Source organism: Ochotona curzoniae, unplaced genomic scaffold (assembly GCF_017591425.1).
Source record: "Ochotona curzoniae isolate NIBS_2020 unplaced genomic scaffold, NIBS_Ocur_1.0 contig_430, whole genome shotgun sequence".
NCBI classification, from domain to species: domain Eukaryota; kingdom Metazoa; phylum Chordata; class Mammalia; order Lagomorpha; family Ochotonidae; genus Ochotona; species Ochotona curzoniae.
Window position 1 is genome coordinate 28,452,023 of NW_024466219.1, and position 23,926 is coordinate 28,475,948.

The window sequence follows — 23,926 nt, forward strand, 5'->3', positions numbered from 1 at the left end:
CCTCGGCTCGGAAGGCCCGGCCAGCGCTGCCCTTTGCTCTGAGAGCTTGGGGTCGCAGCCCACGAGGGGACGACCAGGGAGGAGCCATCCCAAAGGGCTGAGGGACAGCGTGCTGAGGAGAGAGGCCGCTCGCCACCCCGGGCCGTGCGCGCGCTCCGCCTCGGTAGCTGTCATGGCCGCCGGCCCACGTGACTGTCCCGGCGCCGGCCTGGCTTCCTGTCTAGTTGAGTAGTCTCGGTTCACCGACTCCCTCCTTTCCTGGCTTGCGGACTACGGCACAACGTTTCCTTAGAAGCACTGCTGACAGACTCTGAGACATCCTCCAGTAAGTACGTCAGGAGGCTGTTGCCCTCTCCCTCTCCCTGGGAGGCCCTAGCAATAGGATCACCCCCTTTTCCACGCATCTCCCTAGATCTCGGGACGGTGGTTTGATGCCTTGAAACAAAGGAAAGAAAAACCGTATTGATCCCCGTGACCAGTGGCATTAGCAACTAAGTCTTCCAGACCTCCCCGCAGCTCCCCTGGCAGTTGGAGAGCTGATTCTGTGATCTAAATAGGAGTGTTTGGGGATTCGTCGTTGGTAGGGGCGATAGTCGGCCTTCCCAAAAAACGCCCAGGGAGGGGGGGCTGGGCGCATGCGCGTGTCACCGCCCGGCGCCTTGTACGGAGCGGTCTGGGAAGAGACCTGCTGGTAAACAGGAAGTGAGCTCGGGAGCTGGGCTCAGGTAGGTTCTGGGGGACCTGGCGCCTAGGGAGCTGGGGCTCCCTGTCGGGACTTTGAGTCGGCCTGTGGAGGCGGGGTAGGCTGCAGTCTCAGTCCCAGTGTGGTGGTTGCTGTGAGGGCACCGTGGCACCTGTCGCTGGTCTGGCAGCATTCTTCCACCCCCATCCGCAGCATTCCCTAGAACTCGGGGTGCGGGCTGAGGAGGTGGGAGGTGAGGCAGGAGTGAATACTGCATCAAGAAAGTGGGAGACCGTCCTAGCAGAAGTGTTTGTAAAAAAAAAAAAAATCCTCCTGGACAAGATTGGGCGCAGAGAGCGGGATTATCTGGAAGGCGCGGTTGGTGTGTGTAGGTGCCTTCTCGGCCCTGTCAATGTGCAAGACACTAGAGGATGCTTTCTAAAAGGACTTGCTAAGCGTTTGAGCCATAAATGAACCTGTGGCAATGTCACCGAGTATGGGATGCATTCTCTTCGTTAAACCCTGGGTCTTCCCACAAACTGGTTTTGTCATGAATGAGTAAATATAAGGAAGTTGCTTAACTCTGTTATTTGGTAGACCACGTAGCCCACATATTTCTGTTGACAACCGTGTGTAAAGCCTTTAACTTAACCCGTTGTAGGCCCTTGTCCTATATGTAGGACCCCTAGAAAGACAAATTGAGCAGTAAGGATACCACTTACGGTAACTTTGAAAATGTGTCACGTAAAGAGTTAAGTAAACTTGAACAGAACTTCTTCTGTATGAGTTCCTGGAAGAGCTACAGCTAACGTAGTTGGTTCTTTGGCTAGATTATCCTGTATTATCTGCCCTGCCTGCCTTGGGATTTTTTTTGGGGGGGCGGGGAAGTTGGCAAGAGACCATACAGTACATCTTTTTTTTTTTTAAAGACTTGAAGATATGGTAGCTTATTTTTTTTTAAAGTTGTCATTTCACTAAAGTAGTTTTTCACATGTTAATGTTTCTATGATAGATGTTAATGTTGTGCTATTTATTATGAAAATATAGTGATTATTAGTTGCCTTATTGACAATAGTTTTTATTATGGGACACACTATAACCAGTCCTTGACATGACCTAATGTGGGAAAATAGAGTAACTTAATGCCTTCACGTCACCTCAGCATTGTACATGCAAGTCCCTGCTTGAGCCTGTTTTGGAAATTGCATTCAGCTGGTCCTGTATACTTGTCCCATGAAGCTGTTTAACCACACCTAGCATTTGGCTTCTACAAAGTGGAATCTGGGGACCTACATCAGCATTTCAGGTTCTGTTTTAGCCTGTGGAATTAGGGCCTGCATTTAACACATCTCCTCTCAGTGGTTGCTCTGAACGTTAAATTTACTGCTCTAGAATATATTTTTGTCTGCATATTGTTTAACATATGGAGATTGTGCATTTTCATGAGATATTCAATATGTTACATAATGTCCAAATCAGGGTAAACACACTTGTCTACCCAAACTCCCTTTCTTTGTGATGAAAACCTTCAAATTTTGTCTTACAGCTCTGTGTGTGTGTATGTTTTTTCAAAAGTGCACAGTACGCTGTCATTATGTGTATTTCCCCTACTGTGCAGTGAAACACCAGGGCTTCCTTCTCTTAATACTCTCATATATTTAGCATTGAATTTACTGAGGGCAGAGTTCCAAATGCTATTTTTTATAGACCTGATCTAAGCATGGGTTACCATAGGAAGACTATTAAGCAAAATTGACTTGCGGTAAAAATATTATGCTTTAGGGCATAGCACAAGAGTCTAGTGGCTAAAGTCTTCGCCTTACACGTGCCAGGATCCCGCATGGGTGCCGATTCTAATCCCAGCAGCCCAGCTTCCCATCCAGCTCCCTGCCTGTGGCCTGGGAAAGCAGTCGAGGACAGCCCAAAGCTTAGGGACCCTGCACCCGTGTGAGAGACTGGCACAGCTTCGGTCATTGCAGCCACTTGGGGAGTGAATCAATAGGAAGAAGATCTTCCTCTCTGTCTCTCTTCCTCTCTGTATATCTGACTTTGCAATAAAGGTAAATAAATCTTTAAAAAATATATTATGCTTTACATACAGGATGTATGTATTCTGTAATAATCTTTTACTTGTCCTATACTATTTAGAATGTTAAAATGTTTTCTTTAATTTATACTTATATATTTTTGTCCATAGAAAACATCTGGCGAAGATGACACACTGGTTTCATAGGAACCCATTAAAAGCCACAGCACCTGTGTCTTTTAACTACTACAGTGTAATCACTGGGCCTCCTGCTTCAAAAATTTGCAAGTAAGTTTTAGTCAATCTCAGCAAAACTGGTTGGGTCACTTTTATATCAAGGTATTTTGTAGGTTCTGTGAGCTATCCAAAAGTGTGTAACTCTGTCCCTAACCTTAGACTCCTTATGTACTTAAATGTTAGGTAAAGTGCGATCAAGGATTATTTAAACTTTGGCAGTCACCTAGGTCAGGGTCCTCAATTTTAGATGAGCAAACAAGTCCCAGGGAGGCCAAAGCAATCACAATAGAGAGTTAGGCTATATATTATGATTAAATGCAATCATTTAATTTCATAAAGTAATATATGAACATTATAAATTGTCCATCTAGTAAATTCACTGAGGTCAGAGCAGGAGAGTTGCCTGAGTTAAAATGATCTTGAGCATTTTTATACAAGAGTGTGAACTTGAGCCAGCATATAAATAAATTGAATGGCTTAGGTCCCATATGATTTGGCAGACTACATCCCACAGGTCTTATTCACTGCTATTTTTTAATTATTTGAAGGGCAGAGAGAGCAGAGCGAGATCTCCCATACTCCAGTTCACTACCCAAAAGGCTGAATAGCCACGGCTAGGCCAGGCTAAAGTCAGGATTCAAGACTTCAGTCTGGGTCTCACATGTGGGTGGTGGCAACCCGGATACTGGAGTCTTCTGCTCTTTCTTCCCAGGGTGCATATTAGCAGGAAGTTAACATCAGAGGTGGAGCTGGGACTTGATGGACACTCCAGTATGAAGCACTGACATCTCAAGGAATACCAAATGCTTGTTCCCCTGCATGTTTTATCAGTAAGATTTTGCTGGAACAAAGGCAGCCTCATGTTTGTTTACATATGTCTGCCTGCAATCACTTTGCAATGGCAAAGTTGAATAGTGGCCTGCAAAGCCCAGACTATTTAACTGTCCTAACCTTTACAGAAAGTATTTAGGCATCTCTGTGTAGGTAGACGGAAAAGGAGGAAATGATTTCTATTGGGAAAAACCTTGGTTCTCAGGATAGTGAGAAGAACGGTTTCGCAGAGACCAAAAATGAAAGAGCTGTTTCAAGGCAGGAATTAAGTGGCCTGACTAGCAGATTTGCCCTGGGAGATTGAAAAGGATTCAAAGTGTGGGAGACAGAAGATATTCAAACATTGGTGGGAACAGTACAGAGAAAATGAGGAGTGTTGCTGCATATGTGGGAAGACGTGGTTTGAAGCAAAAGAGAGGAACATTGGTGTGTTATTTTAAATCCCAGGTCAGTAAGGTTTTTTGTTTTTTAATAGTGAAATAGTAAGTATTTTAGGCTTTGTGGATCACATACAGGACTACTGCTATTCTTTGTTTACTCATATCTCTTTAAAGATGTGACACCCATTCTCAGTTTGAGGGCTGAGCAATCCTGTTCAAAAACAGGCTGCAGGGTGTAGTCTGCCAACCCTGATCTTGACTCCCAGGCTTTGAGCCAAACTTAGCTGTTTATCTGTAGCGATAGGGAAGTACCTTAATTGATTTGTAATTTGTTAAGTAAAGAACCTAAATTAGCTGTTTTCCAAAGTAACATTTTTTTTCCAAATGCTATAATTTTAAGGTGAATATAAATTCTGAGTATGCAGTGACTACGCTCATGATGCTTAGATTCAGTTAAGTACCACCCATTTCAGCTGTCTTCGGTCGTTGACCATGTAGTCTGATTTCTGAAATTCACATTAAAATACAGAAGAGGGCCCAGTGTGGTAGCCTAGCAGATAAAATTCTTGCTTTGCTCATGCCAGGATCCCATTTGGGTGCCTGTTCTAATCCCTGCAGTCCTGCTTCCAATCCAGCTCCCTGCCTGTGGCCTGTGAAAGCAGTTGAGGATGGCCCATAGCCTTGGGACCCTGCACCCACCTGGGAGACCCAGAAAGCTCTCTTGGTTTTGGATTGGTGCAGTCCAGCCTTTGTGGCAGCTTATGGGGTGAATCATCAGACGGAAGATCTTCCTCTCTGTCTCTGCTCTTCTCTGCATATCTGATTTTCCAATAAAAATAAATCTTTAAAAAAAAAAAACTCCTTTAAATTAAAAAAACAAATAAAGAAGAAACGTGTAGAGATGAAAGGAATGGCTGCAAAATTCAATGTTAATGCAGTCCTGGGAGACAAGAATTTCAGGAAGGAAAAGTAGATTGTTTTTAGTAGATTTGTTTGTATTTATTGCTGCAGAGAAGCAAAAGTGAATGGAGATGAGGCAGTTTCAAGACAACTGTTTTTATATGTTTTTCATGTGTGTTTTGAATTACAAAATGCAATGTCATTTTTGATATGACTTCTCACCTAGTAACACATATTACTTTGTTTAATGTCTAGTTTGGAAATTTAAGTAGATGCTAGTATTAAACTAAGATTACATTTTCATTTTTCAAAGCACTTTTGTTACCCAGCTAAATGTATTCATAATTCCTCTCCCTGTCTTAGATATGTGCAGTTTGATTTTTTAAGTTAAAATTTTGTATTTTTATTACATGATATTATCTGTGATTTACCCTGATTGGATTGGGTTTATTTCAGTACAATTTTAAAAACAATTGCAATTAGAAACTTAATTTATCTTTTTTAGACTGAATTGAAGTTATTCCGGTACACATGGTAATAGCTTAGAAACAGTATGTGGGGAAGGTTGTGTGGTGCTGGATAGCTTGTATGTTGAAACGTATTGGGTATTTTTACATAATTTCTTTGTAATTGTACTTATGAATCTCATCTTTCTCCTGGAAGTGAGTTGAGATCATCCAGAACAAGACTCCTTGAGCTGTTCACTGATTTAAGCTGTAATCCAGAAATGATGAAGAATGCAGCAGATTTGTATTTCTCACTTTTACAAGGTTAGTTATCTCTGTCGACTTCTATATAGTTGGGTTTTTTTAAGGCTATATTCTTTGGTATGCTTACTTTTAAGAACTGTGAGAATGCAATCATCACATATCGTCTTTGTGATGTTCTGAAAATTAAATGTTAGGTTAGGATGGGAGAAGGAACACGAGTTAGAAGTTTCGCCCGGGACCTGGCAAGATGGCTCAATTAGCTAGTCCTTCCCCTACAAGCATGGGGGTCCTACTCATATCAGTGCCAGTTCATGTCCTGGCCGCTTCAGTGGCCTAGGAAAGCAGCAAGGATGGCCCAAAGCCTTGGGCCCCTGCATGCATGTGTGAGAATGAAGCTTCTAGCTTTTGGCTTCAGATTGGCTCAGCTCCAGCCTTTGTGACCATTTGGGAATGAACCAGTGAATGGAAGATCTGTTTCTCCTTCTCTCTATAAACCTACCTTTCCAAGGAAAATAAATAAGTCTAAAGAAAAAAAAAAGCTTTCACCCAAACCTGAAGAGGTAAATGTCTCAAAATATTTTTTTCTCTCTCTCTCTTTTTTAAGATTTATTTATTTGTATTGGAAAGGCTGAGTTAGAGGGGGAAAGAGAAACAGCCACAATGGCTGGGGCTAGGCTGGGGCAAAGCCAGGAGCCTGGAACTCCATTTAGGTCTGCTGGGTAGCAGGTGCCCAAGCACTTGGGCCATCCTCTGCTGCTTTCCAAGGCCAGAGCAGGGAGCTGGATGGGAAGTGGAGCAGCTGGTACACAAAACGGCACCTACATGGGACACTGGTGCCACAAGCAGAAGTTTAGATTATATGCCATGGCACTGGCCCCTGAAAATGTTTCTGAATAGATCACTAAATATTCTAAAACCAGATTGTCTTGAATCCTTTTAAAGGTTTCATAAATTCATTGGATGGATCTACTCAAGAAAGCAAGTTACGATATATTCAGAATTTCAAGTGGACTGATACATTACAAGGACAGGTTCCCAGGTAAGCAATGATGATGTAACACTACATTGAAGCTAGTTTTCTTAACAATGTAACTAGCGTGTAACTCATTGCTTCTGTGTTTGAGGTAGAAATGTGTAGGAATGGTCAACATTTTCTCTTCTCAGGAAATTAAAGCATTTAACTTAAATTCTGGTACTCAACATTAAGTAAACATAGTTTGTTTCTCCCAGATTATATAAATTTTTGAGATAATCAATGCAGATTTTTTACCTAGATTCAACACACGAAAAATGGTTTGGGAATTGTGAACCCCACCTGGTTACAATGTGCTGAGGTCAAGCTGAGCAGATCTTGACCTGGGATCATTCAGATGTGGCTAATTAGTCCACTGATCTCTAACTCTGTACACTTTTGTTTCACAGTGTTTATTTTGTTCCTTCCCTTACCTGTTTCTTCAATTCTTGAAAGCTTCAAAGCTTTTTCATTATTCATTGGAAATTGTAACAGAAAAAAGTTCACAGTGGACCTAATTTTTTTTGAAATTTATCTTTTAAAAGCACCACTGAATTTCTGACACACCCATTAATTTCCTCATTTGCTTTAAAAATAATGTTTTATATAAACAGAGTGAAGAGTATGGAGATAGTTGAAATACCTGGACAAGGGGTTACAGGACAGTGAGAAGGCCATGGATATTGGATTTATATTTACTGCTGTGTAACAGCATGTAGCAGCAAGGTGCTTCTGCTTAGTGTTTTTTTCAGCCAAGTGCTTCCAAAGAACACAGATTCCGGGCTACCTTCTAGACTTTCTGTCTAGAGATTGAAGTCCCAGGAACCTGTGTTTTTAAAGCTGCTTTGTGTCTAGTGAATTTCAGGAGTTACTTATCCCATGTTTATTATGAAATGGTGTAGTAAAATACTGAGCCATTATATGTAGCCATTCATTGTTAATTACTTGAGGATTCTGTCTCCCCATCTTTATTAAACATAAAATTCATTTTGTATATGCCGTTAACATACAGTTCTATCGTTTTGATTTTGATGTTCAGCATCTTGATACAGCAGCAGAATCTAATGATTGTATTTTGAATTCCAGTGCCCAGCAGGATGCTGTCTTTGAATTGATTTCCATGGGGTTTAATGTAGCTTTATGGTATACCAAGTATGCTTCAAGACTGGCTGGAAAAGAAAAGTAAGTTAAAAGGGAAGGGGCATATGTTTATATGTTGCTTTTCAAATATATAGTACTTCATTATTAAAATGTCTAGCCTGTTGATTAAAAGGTACTTTGGAGAAACAAGAAATTGCCTCATAATGTTAGTGGGTTAACTGCTACAATTACAGAGATAGTGTTAAGGAGGGTAGAGGTTATTTTGTTGTAGGCTTTTCTGAAGATTCCAAAGCAAGAAATCATAGGGGAAGGGATTTTAATATTTCACTACCTATAATTATCAAATGAAAAAAGGGAAAAGATTGGTCAAAAACCTTGCAGTGCATGTGGTAAATTGTTTCTAAAGTGTATATGCTTACAAATCAACAGACTACCAAGTCAGTTGAAAAAAAATAGTAAAAGACAATGACTAGGCAATCAAAAAGAGAAATATGGAAGGCCTATAAGCATGTGAAAATGTGTTTTTGTGAATTGAAGAATTGCAAGATTACAGTGTAACTTACAATAGCTGAAGTATGTACAACAATTTGAAACTGGCACAGTATTTTGTATGTGAGAATAACATGCAACTATTTAAAAATGAAGTGAATTTGTAAGTGTTGATATTAAGCTATCTCTAAATTAAGGTGATTAAAGCAAGACTGGGGTCATGAAACAGCTATCACTTTATGTGTTGTTAATGATAACTAAATATTAAATGTATAATATTTTATACTTTTTAATATATATAGGATGGCTGGAAAGAAAGCAGGGCATTTCTGTCTTTACCTGAAGGCAAGACTTTTTTTTTTTAAGATTTATTTATTTTTATTACAAAGTCAGATATAGTGAGCACAATGGCCGGTGCTGCACCGATCCGAAGCTGGGAACTTCTTCTGGGTATCCCACGCGAGTGCAGGGTCCCAAAGCCTTGGGTGTCCTCGACTGCTTTCCCAGGCCACAAGCAGGGAGCTGGATGGGAAGTGGAGCTGCCGGGATTAGAACCGGCACCCATATGGGATCCAGGGTGTATTCAAGGCAAGGACTTTAGCCACTAGGCCACGTCGCTGGGCCGCAAGGCTTTTTTTTCATGTGTAGTATTTTCTCTTTAAGTATCTGTGCTTTTGTTGCTTTGTAAGTGTCAAATTTAGATTTTTTTTTTTTAAAGGAAGAGAAACTGACAAAAACACAATTTCCTAATTGGTTTTTTTTTTTTTTATGACTGTCATGGGGAAAAGCTGATATCCTATAATTCTTCCATATTCTACTCTCTGGATTTCTTTGTTTCTTTCTTTTTAATTTCGTTTTATGACACAGTTTCATAGGCTCTGGGATTACCTCAGCTCCTCCAAAAAGCCCTCCCCCCATGTTGGATTCCTCCACATTGTTACAGTATTACAGTTCATATCCAGTCATGTTTCCTTCATTGCTGGCATGAACCATGCATAGAGTCTAGCATCTTATTGTCCAGATAAATTCAACAGTTTCATTGGGAGACCATCCCTGGTCTGAGAATAGAACTGGCAGAATATCATCCCCTCTAATGAAAAGCCACAGCACAACTTCAACAATTTACAACATCATGAAATTAATTGACATGGTATTGAGTGACCAATATGTTAGAAAATGCAAGTTCTTAACCACATCCTGTAACTACTTCATTGACATTTCGATTTTAGTTTATATACAACCAGCTTCTATACACCTTAAATGGTTATAGGGTACTATTCAGCTGTCTCATATCTATTTTCATTTTTATATTTTACCACTTACAGTATTGAAGCATGATTTTTACTGAACTTGGATAATTTTAGGATAGTCCAAACAAGCTTATAACTCTAACAGGCATATGTTAACAATTGAGGCGCAGAACAGTTTTAGGAGGGGTGTGTAGAGAAATCTTCAATACCTTAGTGAGGAGTAACTAATCTTTGTGTCCTACCTAATAAGGTATATGTGAGTCCAAGCTGACTGCTTCCTGTCTGTTCTAAGCATTCCTTATTGGTCTCTGTCTATCTACTCTAATTCTTTTGGGTGGTGGTGGGGGGGGGGGGCTCTGGAGTGACCCTAATGATCATTGCCAGAGAGCGTGGGGATCCAAAGTTGGAATTAAGTAAGGATCAGAGAAAACTCCTCTCCTGAGTCCCAAAGGAAGTTTACTGTTGTTCTGAGGACCACTAAGGGATCCTGGCTGTTGTTCCGATGACATTAGATCCTGTAAGGAAGGATCTGGGCTTCTTCCATCCAGTGTGGGAGATCCAATAGGGAATGGATGACCTCAGAGTTCTTGGTCTGTGAGGTCACTCCAGTTCCCCGTGGTCTCCTTGGCAGTTGGGATATAGTCCTTGGTGAAGATCTGGGAGTCTCCAGCGTTGGGATACAAGCCTCCTCCTGTCCTCCTGCTCCACTCTGGGGTGTCTCCAGCTCTGTGCATATGACCTTCTGTTAAGAGGCTGTCATGATTGCCTAATTGGGTTTTATGATACAGTACTAATTGCTGTAATACCACAAACAGGTTTGATCTTCTAAACTAGTGTGACCACTTTCTTTAAGCATAACAGAAGAAGAAGCAAAAGATGTCCACCGAAGCCTGAAGATTGCGGCTGGGATTTTTAAGCACTTAAAGGTAAAAAAAAAAAAGCATCAATTTTTAAATAATTTTCACATTTTTCTGTTTTAGAGAGTGAAGAACTGTTTGATTATATGAAAAGAGCTAATAAAGTTGTCCCTTGGTATCCTCAGGGGATTGATCCCATGGTCTTAACTTTCTATGTTCAAGCTTTTATATAAAATGGCATGGAATTTGCATGTGATAGGTGCACATCCTCTCTGCTGCATATTTTAAATCATCTCTAGTTCAGTGCTGCGTGAATAGTTGTTCTGTGCATTGGCAATAATGACAAGGGAAGAAGCCAGCACATGTTCTCATTGACACGGTTTTCCCCTTCACGTAGTCCTACTTGAGGTTGGTTGAACTGGCAGATTGGGAACCTTTGGACTATACAGGACCAAATCTGTGTGTGTGTTTTCCTCACGTTTATTACCTTACTGAGGAGCCAGTTACTGGATATTAGGTGTGATCTTAAAATCATCATTGATTCCTATAATTAGAAAATTCAGACTGTAATATGCTGCTCATTTTTGTCTCTTCTAAAAAGAAGAAAAAGTAAAGCAGAAAAATCGGTGGCTGTGACCGTTATTTTACCATTCTGCAGTTGCCAGGAGCAATCATGATTCCACTAAGCTGAGCTTGTGATTGTGAGCTCAGCATCAGTGTGCAGTGCTGAGAGGAGCCTGATGACATTGTATGTCCAAGATGTGATGGGAACCAGAAGAAAGAAAGAAAAAATGTATCTTCCAGCCAGATTGTCCCTGCACCCTTTTTGATTAAGCCGCTGTTTATCAGAGCCTTCCTGGGGGCCAGCGTTGGCTTTTTCTCATGATAAGATACAAGTGACCTGGTGCCTTCAGAGGGCTTGAGAAGCTGTGGTCCTGCCTTTGGTGGGGCGGGGAGGAGGAGTTATTTTTTCTTTTTTATGTCTTTAATTATTGTGAATGGACAATTCAGGCAAAAGAAAATTTTGGTTACAATTTAAATAGTTTGTGAAATTGAGGTGTGGCTTACAAATTAAGCAATCTGTTATAACCCAAGTTTCATTTTTGGGTTTCTTGCTATTATTGTATTTTGTGTGAGTTTACCTTTGTTCTTTTTTTGTACTTTTTTTAGTTTTTCCCTAAATTTCTGCAAAGCCCTCAAATCAAGTGTATCAGAACCTCCATTTTCTTCATCTCTAACAGGTTGAAATGCTATGTGGCTTTTTTGTTTTCTTTCTCCCTCAGGAAAGTCAACTGCCAAAACTTATCACACCTGCAGAAAAGGGAAGGGATTTAGAGGCTCGGCTCCTAGATGCGTATATTATCCAGTGTCAGGCTGAAGCTCAAGAAGGTATCCGATACGTTGCAATATTTTCTTTTTTAAAGGAAGACTATATTGGCATTTAGTTCTTTGAAAAAATCAGAATTTGCTGCAATTGAGTTTCAGATTTTGAGAAATTTATAGTGAGGCATAATTTTATCTTTAGTGTTTGCCCTGATTCTCTGTAAGAAACAACCTTTTAAGAACATTTTTACTTCATGCCATTTCTGACAGCATAAACTTCCACTCACCCCAGAATACCACACTCATTATTTTTCATCTCCCACTGTTTGTCTTAGCTTGCCTTGAAGTCCTTGCTTTTCACTGGCAAGAAGTGATAGGAATAGTGTGATGATGTAATTTCTTTTTATTTTTTATTTCAAACTCCAGTTCTCTGAAAGTATTTTTCCTACCATATCATGCTGCTTTATGGTAGTAAATCACTGTGATGAGCTAGTAATTGGCTAATAATTTATTTAAAGAAATGATATCAAACCAAAAACCTTGGTGTTTTCTGTTGTTCATGTCTGTACTTTCTGTTACTTTTCATGCTACGACTTTTAACACACTAGGAAAATTCCAAAAACACCATCAGATTTTATTTTGCATTTATAGTTACATTTTGGAAACATAGAATTAAATTTATACATTTACTTTGTTGTATTTGGTTACAGTAACAATTGCTCGAGCAATTGAATTAAAACATGCACCTGGACTAATTGCTGCTTTGGCATATGAAACAGCCAATTTCTATCAAAAAGCTGGTGAGTTTAAGATTCTATTACACTTTCAGTTTTCAGATTTACTTGCTTGTGGATGAATAGGGAACAAAATAAAAGTCCTTAGATTATTTTATTATTGAAAAACAGTATTTCTGTGATTTTAGTTAGCTTGTTGAACATAAAAACTAGGTAACCTGATCGCAGTTAACATGCTGCCTAACTTCTAATGGATAAGTCAGTAGTATACTTCTTAACCTGTCATACTGAATAACCATACAACTTTTAAAAAAAATTTTAGGGGGTGGAAGGTAATGATATAATCTTTACACAGAAACTGAAGTCTAGAGACTTGACATGACTAATTTACAACATAACTGCTGTCAGGTGGGAGATTCAGAATGGAAATGCTCCCTTTCATTAAGCTGTCATCCTTCGCATTCACTTATTTTAGGAACATGCTTGCTTCTGTTCATGAGATCATTACTGTTTTAATTGCTGAGTAGAGAAAAATAAAATGGATTCACAGTATGAGACTAATATATGAACAAATTATTTTGTCATGAAGTAAGTCATTACAGCAATGAAACAACCTACATGGACTAGAGCGAAGAAAGCTTTTTTGAGAGAGGTTGTGTTTTAGCCTTAGTTTTAAATATCAATAGAAATTTTTTTAGAAAGCTTTCGGGGTTAGGAACCCTTTTTCTACTAAAGGTCATTTGAATGTTTGTAATATTTTCAGGCCATATAAAATTATCAGTTTAACTTAGCCTGCTATAGTCTTACTGAATTTGTTGTCCTGACTGCAGTTGCCTTGGCAGGACACAAACCAAATGATTTTGCAGACCTTACATGGCCAATGGGTTGTATATCCCACCCTTAAAAATGTGGCATATGGGATCAGAACATTTTTTAGTATGTACAGAGATAAAAACTTAGTGTGTCCTGGGACCTTACACTTACCTTACCTTTACACTGTTGCTGTTAGCTGAAACACCTGATGAGGGGTAGGAATCAAGATTGGGAAAATGTGCATGTGTGAGAGCAGGGATTGATTTCTAAGTCTGGAAAGTTTGCATTTTATTTTGTGGGTATTTGGGATCTATTAAAGAATACAAAGCAAGTTTGCCTTAAGTTTGAATATAAGAACCGTTCCTACGTTTTTCCGAGAGCCAAGTTTATCACATCAAAGAGTAACAGGCTGTCTTTACTCAGCTCTTAGAATTCTTGGAGGCCAGTTTTAGGATACAGTGGTTAAGCTATACCTCAAGGCACCCACATCCCACGTCAAGACACATCTCAGCTGCTCTGCTCTTTATCCAGCTACCTGTTGGGAGGGCAGCAAGATACTGCCCAAGCAAGTTCTTAGGCCTTTGCCATTCAGCTGGGAGAACAGGAGGAAGCTCCTGACTCTGGGCTTCAACCTGGTCCTGATCTGGCTGTTTTGGCCATTTCTTTGGCTAATGAATTACCATACAGAACATCTTTCAGTTTCTCCCTGTTGCTCTACCTTTCAAATAAACTTTTTTTTTTTTAAGAAATGGTCATAGTTTATGAAGGAAATGAAAGCTTAGACAAAGACAATGAAACGTAAATTGGGAAAGTGGCAGACGGCTACGTGGGGGTGTTTTATACAAGTTTCATGGATGAGGGAGTAGATGAAATATGAGGGCTTTCCATGTTTCTGACTTGAATGTTGTTACATGAATTTTTTCTTAAAGTTACAAGAACCAACAAATCAAAGAGCTGTCCTTGAAGTTAATCTTACTATGTGGCTTAAAATACAGTTTGGGGAAATAAATCACTTTGAACAAAGAATTTTATTTGACTAAGTGCTTGAGTTAGTATCAGAACATATTAACTGAAAGTGAATCAGGGTGAAATTATATTTTGCTTTTTAAAATGTAACTTTAGATCATACTTTATCCAGTTTGGAGCCTGCATACTCTGCTAAATGGAGAAAATATCTTCACTTGAAAATGTGCTTCTACACAGCTTATGTGAGTATTTATAACCTAGAAAATCACTGCAAAGGATTGGCCAGTCCCTTGTGTGCCAGGGCTCTCATCTCAGTGCACTTTTCATTAGCATTTTGCAAAGAATGGAGAGCTCTCAGTAACTGTGCAGTGATAGGGAGCCATTGTGGAACAATGAGTAGAAAGAGATAATGTAGAATTGTAGGAGAGAGTTTCTGTCTGCTTCAGAACTCATTCAGACTCTGCATATTGAATGAGATTTCTCTCAGTTGTCTCATCTTTTAGGCTGAGAGAGATACTTCTCATGCTAACCTTAAGAGGTGACATACAGTGAATGTGTCTCCTTGCCAGGTGAAGGATCACTAATGAGTCCCTTACCAGCCTTTTGTACTCACCCTACTTTTCCTGATTGAATACTGCAGGAGAGAACTGAAAAAAACTTTTTGAGTTCTGAGTAGATACTTTTATTTCTTATCATTTGTTTTCGAGCCTACTCCGTAAATCCTTGTACTGTTGTAAAGTTTTAAAAAATAACCTTTCAAGCTGATACATTTCTCTTGAAACTGCCTTAGTCCTTAACCTCGGAACCCACCCTGTTCCTCCCTCTGGGGTAGTACAATAATCTTTGTGGTTCTGGTTTGGTTTTTGGCTTTGTTTTTAAATTCAACAAGTAACTTGGGTACTCAGGACATGGTTAAAAGACTGTTTTGGTACAAGTCTTGGTGTACTTCTGCCTTGTATATCAAGAGAGATGAGGGAATGCTTACTTGAGTAGAGATACAGGATTGCATTGATGTTTCAAACAACGAATCAAAACGGTTTAAAAGAGAATGAATAAAAATGTATTTCTTTCATCAGGCTTACTGTTACCATGGTCAGACTTTGTTGGCTAGTGATAAATGTGGTGAAGCAATCAGGTCTCTACAAGAAGCAGAAAAATGTAAGTCATTGTGCCAGCACAGTAATGTTCTTTTTATAAGTTTTCTCACCAGAGTATAAGGCATGTTGGGGGGTAGTTAATGAAGGGGTTTTGGCTTGCTTGGTTCATAAAAGGAATTGGGAATGGGTCAAGGTGATTGGAAAAAAAGAGTAAAACCTAGAACATATAAAAACTACTCTCCCTTTACAGTTATTTTTTACTAGTGTTACTATTATTCTGGGTAAAAAGCAGTAAGTCTCATGTCTGATATAAAGCTTTTTGAGTATAAGCAAGCATGATTAGTTATGCTCACACGACTTTATGTCTCTTTCACATGTAGTTTATGCAAAAGCAGAAGCACTGTGCAAAGAATATGGAGAAACCAAAGGACCTGGACCAACAGTCAAACCGTCGGGACACTTGTTCTTCAGGAAGCTTGGAAACCTTGTGAAGAATACACTTGAAAAATGTCAGAGAGAAAATGGGTTTATGTGAGTACAACCTAGTGTCACTTTAGTAATATTAATGGCGTATACTTAAAGCATATAAGAATATTAGTAATTCTTGTGCTCGTTTCGGCAGCACATATACTAAAAATATTGGTAGTTCTAGTGGTATCTTCATTTCTGTTGATCTCTATCCTCAAAGACTTATGTTAATTGTATTGCAGCTTAGCACTAACTTTCTGCTTAAATTGGTATCAATTCAATCATCTAAAACCTAGCTTTTAATTCTCCTTATGCTGATGAGAATTAAAGCGGTTTTAAAGTTTAAACATGAAGTAGTATTAGCATATAGCTGTCATTAGGACACTCACACCAGCCTGTTTTCCGTCAACTGTGTTTCCTTGTTAGTTTTTTTTTCTTTCTTTTTTTTTTTTTTTAAAGATTTGTTTATTTATTGGAAAGTCAGATATACAGAGAGGAGGAGAGACAGAGAGGAAGATCTTCTGTCCGGTGACTCACTCCCCAAGTGACCTTGACGGCCGATGCCGATCTGAAGCCAGGATCCAGAAGCCTCTTCCTGGTCTCCCACACGGGCGCAGGGTCCCAAGGCTTTGGGCCGTCCTCGACTGCTTTCCCAGGCCACAAGCAGGGAGCTGGATGGGAAGTGGAGCTGCCGGGATTAGAACCGGCGCCCATATGGGATCCCAGCGTGTTCAAGGCGAGGACCTTAACCACTAGGCCATGCCGCTGGATCCTTCCTTGTTAGTTTTTCTGGTATGAGACATGATCTGCTCACCTCTCTCTGTCTGGTTCATCTCAGTCTGATTTCAGCTACTTAGCAGGTGCACGAGGTTTTGCAATTCTTCCTAGTACTTTTAAAACATTTCCCATGATTAAGTCAGTGTCTTTCACACTGTGAGTTACCACTTGTGTAGGTGAGTAGATCTAGTCTGCTCCCACTTCTCTCTCTACATTTTTGCCTTCTATTCTGTGTCTGTTTGTGTTGACTTTATCATTCCTTAGATATCACGAGTTCACCTCTAAACACTTCCTTTGGGAATAGTCAATGAATACTTAGGTCAGGGCTAATTGCCCATTTTATGGTAGCATTCTGCATCCTTCATAGCCCTTCATAGCTTCAGTTACCTTTCATTGTGACTGAGAAGTTTCTTAACTTTCTCACCTACATCAGAGTACATGAAGCAGAAATACCTCTCATTCATCATTACATTGCTATCACCTCCAAAAGATCTTGAATATATTAAGCACTCAAATAGTTACTGAATAAAAGAATGAATTGCTATTTAAATTGCTTTTTACAGTTATTTTCAAAAAATTCCAACTGAAGCTCCGCAGCTGGAACTCAAAGCAAATTATGGCCTTGTAGAGCCTGTACCTTTTGAATTTCCTCCTACAAGTACTCAGTGGACACCAGAGACGTTGGCCGCCTTTGACCTCACCAAGAGACCCAAGGATGACAGTGTATGTGCTTATTTTTTCCATTCACAAAAGTTAGTTCAGATGAGTGCAATTGGATAAGAGGAATAACTTTCAGTGTTCTGTAGCACAGGAGGACAACTATGGTTGATAAATATTTCAGAATAACTAGTACAAAGCATTTGGAGTGTACCCGACAACAAAGAAATAATACATGTTTGAGGTGATGGACATACACATTACCCTCAGCTGATCGGCATAAGTTGTGGACACATTGAAACATCATGCTATACTGCATAAATATATGAGAGTTAAAAATTTTTCAAAGATACTTAGCATTTTGATATTTTTCTCTATTTAAATAGAAAAATGTATTTGCCGAATGTTAAAGTAGTTGGTTACAGTGCTTGGTGTGCTCTGTTAAGAACACTGTCAGAGACAAGACATCTGGGCCTTCAGAAATGTCTTCTTACTGTCTACAAAATGGTTTGATGTTGTGTTCAACACAATCTTTTCCCTTCAGTTTGATGATGCATTTTTTAAGAATACTGCAGGAACAGATGATTCATGTTTAGTACTTAGGTGAAAAAATCATGTGTATGTTGCCATAGCAATGCTGTTTTCAGTTTAGCACATTGTAGGTCATTTTAAGGTTTGACTTCATTTCAAAATCCCATGAATAATTAAAGGCTAAAATGAATGCTTTTTATGTGTTTGTTTTCACTTTTATGTAAGTATATTTTGGTGTTATAACTCAAGATGTAGATTAAGTGATAATTTTTGGCTCAAACTAACAAAATAATATTTGCAGTCATAACTCCTTTCCTGACATTACACTGAAAGAGCTATTGTAATATCCTGCTAGGCCTCTAAAATAGCCTATTACTGTACTAGTTTACATTGAAACTTGAAAGTTTTGAATTCATAGGTTTTTTTTACTTCCTCTTCAGAAAGAACATTGAATTGGGAAAAGAGTGGCTTAATTTTTGCCCACCAGTTTTGGTTTTCATCATCAGTGAAATGTTGTCTTCACATTATGTGTTAAAATAAATTAGCATGTGGCTTCTAGAATAGCCTTCTAAACCCCAGTGTTTTTTTCATCTAGCATACTTTTAAAGCCTGAGATAGAAAAGATCTAATGTTTACATCCTGAGCTTAGCTGTTTTTCTTCCTCCTTAGGCCAAACCCAAATCAGAAGACGATGTGAAACCTGTGAAAGAACCAGATATCAAACCTCAGAAGGACACTGGGTGCTACCTATCCTAACAGACTCCGGAGGTCAGACAGACACCGAGATAGCTTGAACCACGGAATTTCACTCAGAGGGAACCTCCCTTCGGTTTATGTGTTCTTGATTTTGAATACAGTGGAGAAGTTTCCATGCTTTGTTTCCAGACTCTCCTTTTTAATCAGGACAATACTTGAAAGTTTTTCTTGTGCCTCTGAAGGGTGTACTGGGGTAGATCTTGTTTTGAACTCTGGGTAGTAATAATTTCAGGTTGACACAGAACCTAATCATGTAGTTTTCATATTCAGGTATATTTTTATGTTTTCACAAGAAAAAGTTATGTTCCTCCTTATTTGACAAAAAAGGAATGATAGGAAATTTTTTAACAAAGAGTTTTTTTTTCCTCAGCATTTTATTAGTTTTAGTACAGACTTGAAATGTTCTCGGTCATTTATCTTTTCTAGTAGAAAAACTGTGACTTAAAGACAGACCACCTTCATACCAAATTGCTTACGTACATTAGAATCTGTAATTTACTTGAAAATCCGTGTTTATAGGTATGTTGAGTCTTACAGGAACATATATCTATTCTTGTAACCCTGTGTTTCATTGTTTCAATAACCCTAGTTGATTTTTACAAGCACCTTTTCTGATGGGTTTTTTACTTAGTGAAAGAACTTTGTAGTAGCTGCTAATGTTTCTATGGAAAAGAAGACAGTGAGAATGGAAAGTGTTTTTTCAAGTAAAATTTTGCATGATGTAAAGAAGAAATGAAGCTTATGAGGCAGGTTGTCCTGAATTACACCGGTAACTTTGTTAAAGAAGTTACAGGAAAACGCCACTGTTGCCTGTTTCAGTATACTTTGCTTTTATATGGTTTTCTAATACAAGTGTTCCTCTGGGATTGTATTAATTTAGGTTGCAGGCCACAGTATAAATTTAAAGGACAAATTTAAATGCAGTATAATCCGAACAATAGATTGTAATCCCAAGAATTAGATTAGTATATGCAGATTTGGGAAATAATGGAGGCATAATCACAATGACAGTTGTCCTGCATTGTAAGATTGTCCCCTTTTGATTATTCTCCTGGCATGCTGGCTAGCTTTCCTGTTGTAATGGACAGATTGGTCCACAAAACAGAAACAATAATAATAATGTGTATTGAGAGCTTGCTGTGTGCCAGGTGCTATGCTGATTAGTTACACGATAAACTGTTGATTCCACAGAGCAGCCCTGTGAGAAATAAATGAGAGCTGCATAAAATACTGACATAAGAATACATATTTCATTATGAAGGATGAATAGATTATGTGTTTCTGAGTCACTGTTTTTCAGATGAATGACTATTTCCATACTGTATCGTAGCTCACAGTTCATAGAGACACTCCTTAGGAAAAGCTACACAGTGTGGGGATTTTTTTGTAAATATACAGATTTGCTCATTGCTGCTTGTATTATGATATCTGATATTTGAGGCTGCAGCTTCCAGAATAGCTGGAGTAATAACAAACAGGACTCTAGATTTATTTTGATGTCTGTAGGAAAAAATAACTTAATAAATTTCCACATATTTTGTGTGATGCCCGTTACAAAGCCCATTTGCTGTAAGCTATTCGCTAACAACTACGCAGTACTACTCAGATGTTTTCTACCTATAGGATTTATTTATCTTAGGGAATAGTGCCTGTTAACCTAGTTACAATGTTTTCACATTGACATTTTTTGTGGATTCTATCACCAAACATGAATTGGAAACATGAAATATCCTCAGTGCTTCTATAGAGCTCAGTAAACATGGTATTACTTTAAATCAGTAATTAAACAATCTGTTGGCTCAGCTAAGATGATGCTTTGTGATTGAAATATCCTATCCCATCATATATAATGCTTTCTGGCTTGGCATTGAAGATTTGGGGAAATGATCAAATGTAAAGAAGTTGTGTGAAGATTATACAGAGATGTAATAATTTGTGTTAACTGCATTTCATCTCAAGCAGTGACAGCTAACATGTAACTTCTGCTAAAGGTGTTATTTGTATAATGAGTTATCTTTTTATTTATGAAAATAAATAATTTTACTTATAAATGGTGGAATTTTTTTGCTTCTTGATATTTTTAATTTACTTAGCCAATAACAAATAATATAATGCAAAATCATAATTCTTTTCACTATGTTTTCAAATGACATAGATATTCACAATCATTGTTTTATGCCTTATGAGTTCATTAAATATATAATGCTTGACCTATCCAGTTTCTACTTGTGTTTCTTAGTGCCTTTTGCCTAGTAGGATTGCAAAGTAGGATTTGATTGGCCTTTCTGATGCAGTGTTACCATGTTTCTGTACTGTGGTTAGCTGAGCTACTCCATGTCACTGTACTCCCCAAGATTGTAGAAAACATACTTAGCAAGCTAGAGGTGGTGTTTTCAGTTCTTCGTGGGTGTACTCCTAACTAAAATTGTATTCATAAATAGTTCCTAGTTTTCCAGAATGACTGTGCTTTTTAATTTTTTTAATATTTCATATGAAGGGCAGTTACAGAGAAAAGGGGAAACAAAGAGAAAGACATCTATCCACTAGTTCACTGCTCAGATGAGTGCAGTAGCCAAAGCTGGGCCAATCCAAAGCCAGAAGCCAGGAGCTTCAGGGTCTCCCACATGGGTGTTTGGGCCTGGCTACTTGAGCTGTCCTCTGCTACTTTCCCAGGTTCATCAGCAGGGAGCTGGATCAAAGGTGGAGCAGCTAGGACTGCAGTTGGTACCCCAGTGTATTGAATGCTGCCTGTGTTTTGCCTGAAGTGGGGATGAATTCCCACAAGCACTCTGAGAAAGTGTTCAGTCATCAAGGACACGCAGCATGCTTCCCTAATGCCCAACTTCTAATGGTTTACCTAAAAGGCTATTCCCAGTGGCAGGCTGGGCAGGACCTACGGTGGCTGCAGCTCCCAGGCTGATCATATGCTGTGATGTGGAAAATGTTGGATAACACTCGCCGTGGAGTAGGTGTTTAGGTAATTGCATGCATGAGCACAGTTCAGTACTCAATAAAAAAAAATACTGCCAGGCAGGCCTGGCGCAGTAGCCTAGGGGCTAAAGTCCTCGCCTAGCATGTACTGGGATCCCATATGGGCGCCAGTTCTAATCCCCATGGCCCCACTTCCCATCCAGCTTCCTGCTCGTGGCCTGGGAAAGCAATTGAGATTAGCCCAAAGTCTTGGGTTCCTGCACTCACACGGAGACCCAGCTTCTGGCTTCGGATCGGCTCTGCTCCAGCCATTGCAGCCACTTGGGAAGTGAATCAATGGATGGAACATTGTCCTGTTTCTCCTCTCTGTATACTTGCCTTTCAATAAAAATAAATAAATTAGAAAAAAAAAACCTGCCAGGCAATGTTCTGTCAGAAATTTGCAAGGAGCAGCTGTTGCTTGTTTATGCCTTTATTTATTTGTAATTCACATTTTCCCACATGATTCTATGTCACTGTTTGCACACCCCTACCCCCAAGTACATGTACACACACACACACCACTGATTGAAGAGAAATGGTACCAAAGGCTGCTCAGAGCAGCACTACCCCTGAGGCTGAGCAGTGGGACTTGAGATGTCCTGTCCTTACTCTCACCAAGATTTTGATTTTTAGAAAAAGAAGACAGAAGCTGGAAGGGGCTGCCAGAGGTAGTGCAGGCTAATGGTGCTAATTAGCTCCTGTGTGGTCTCCCCACCCTCTCTTTCAATGACCATCAGCATCGCCCTGGAGGCCCCCCCCCCAAAAAAAAACAACAAAAAAAATTAGAATAGTCAGAGAACATCAAGGAAAGCTTAGAACTAGACAAGAAACGATCAGTAGGGACTCACATACCTTACTAGGTAGGACACGAAAATAAACTACTCCTAACTAGGGTAGGAAGGATTTCTCTGCACACCCCTCCCAAAAGTGTTCTATGCTTCAACTGGTGTCACATCCCTTGCTGGAGGTATAAGCCAGTCTAGACTATCCCAAAAACTGCCAAGTTCAGTAAAAATTATGCTTCAATACAATAAACTACTAAAAACTAAAATGAAAATTGACATGAGACAGCTAAATAGTATCCTATAGCCAATTTAAGATAGATAGAAGCCAGTTGTATACAAATTATAATTGAAATGTTAACGAAGTAGTCACAGGATGTGGTTAAGAACTCACATTGTCTAACATATCGGTCACTCAATACAATGTTAATTAACCCCATAATGTTGGAAACTGTTGTTGATGTTATGTTATGGCTTTTAATTGGTCGGAACGATATTCTGCCAGCTATGTCTTCAGACCAGGGTTGGTCTCCCCAAGAAACTGTTGAATTCAGCTGGGCAATAAGATACTGGACTTTATGAATGGCACATGCTTGCAATGAAAGAAACAAGACTGGATTTGAACTGTAATACTGCAATAAGGTGAACAGTCCACCATGGGGGGAGGGCAAGGAAAAGGGAAGGGGGAACATCAGAGCCTATGAAACGTTGTTATAAAATGAAATGCAATTTAAAAAAAAAATATATATACACATAAAAGAAACAAAGGGGGGGGAATCAAATTGAATTGAAGCAAAAAGCTGGCTGTGAGGGTGGGTATTTGGCACAGCAGTTAAGGCACTCCTTGAGATGCCCACATCGCATACCTCAGTGCTTGGGCTCAGGTTCCCACTCTGCACTCCCAATCCAGCTTCCTGCCAGTGTACACCCTGGGGGACAGCAGGTGATGGTTCCAATACTAGGACCCCTGTCACCTTCATGGGAGACTAGGATGGTGTTCTGGGTTCCTGTCTTCAGCCTGGTTCAGCCCTGCCTGGCTCTTAGAGATAGAAGACTAACTTCTTTCCTTCCTCTCTCCTTCTCTCCCTTCCTTCCTGTCTCTCTTTCTCTCTCTTCCTCTCTGCCTATGTCTCTGTCACTGCCTTTCAAATATAAATAAATGAAAAACACGTTGCCGGTGGTATCAGGACCTCTGGAAAATCATGAAACATCCATCTCTAGGTATTTGTCATACATATATGTTGCCAAGGCCTCTGTAAACCAAAAATAAGTAGATTCTAAATTGTTCACTATTGATCTTCCTCTTTGCACAGGCACTGTGGTTACAAAAATGAATCTTGCGTGGCATATTCTCAAATGCCCATTAGGTGGCAGAAACACATTCACTAAATCGACTGTGAGCTAGGACTCCATCTGCAGAAAAAACATTCAAAATGTGCTGTGAGCTGAGTTGGTTTCTTTACATATTTCTCCCTCCCTAAAAGCACTCTAAATTTAAAGATACGTGTATATGTCTATTTAATGCACAGCACTGTTAGGAAGAACAGAGGTTAGCATTTTTAAGCACCAACAGA

The 23,926-nt window shown here is 39.4% G+C and overlaps 1 protein-coding gene across 3 annotated transcripts; it reads left to right on the forward strand.

Moving 5' to 3' along the window:
• The first annotated feature begins 3 nt into the window (after positions 1–3).
• On the forward strand, positions 4–20,644 carry BROX (BRO1 domain and CAAX motif containing). 3 transcript variants are annotated; one of them, XM_040985723.1, is made up of 13 exons: positions 4–329; positions 2,880–2,996; positions 5,720–5,826; positions 6,709–6,805; positions 7,865–7,960; positions 10,472–10,544; positions 11,759–11,864; positions 12,509–12,598; positions 14,468–14,553; positions 15,388–15,469; positions 15,789–15,939; positions 17,217–17,376; positions 18,511–20,644. In XM_040985723.1, the coding sequence occupies exons 2-13, from the start codon at positions 2,896–2,898 to the stop codon at positions 18,595–18,597; spliced, it is 1,236 nt and encodes a 411-aa protein (XP_040841657.1). In that variant the 5' UTR covers positions 4–329; positions 2,880–2,895; the 3' UTR covers positions 18,598–20,644. The 3 variants fall into 3 exon arrangements, with proteins under 3 accessions (XP_040841657.1, XP_040841654.1, XP_040841656.1); XM_040985720.1 differs by having other exon boundaries at positions 4–325; XM_040985722.1 differs by lacking the exon at positions 4–329 and adding an exon at positions 358–725.
• The last annotated feature ends 3,282 nt before the right edge of the window (positions 20,645–23,926 follow it).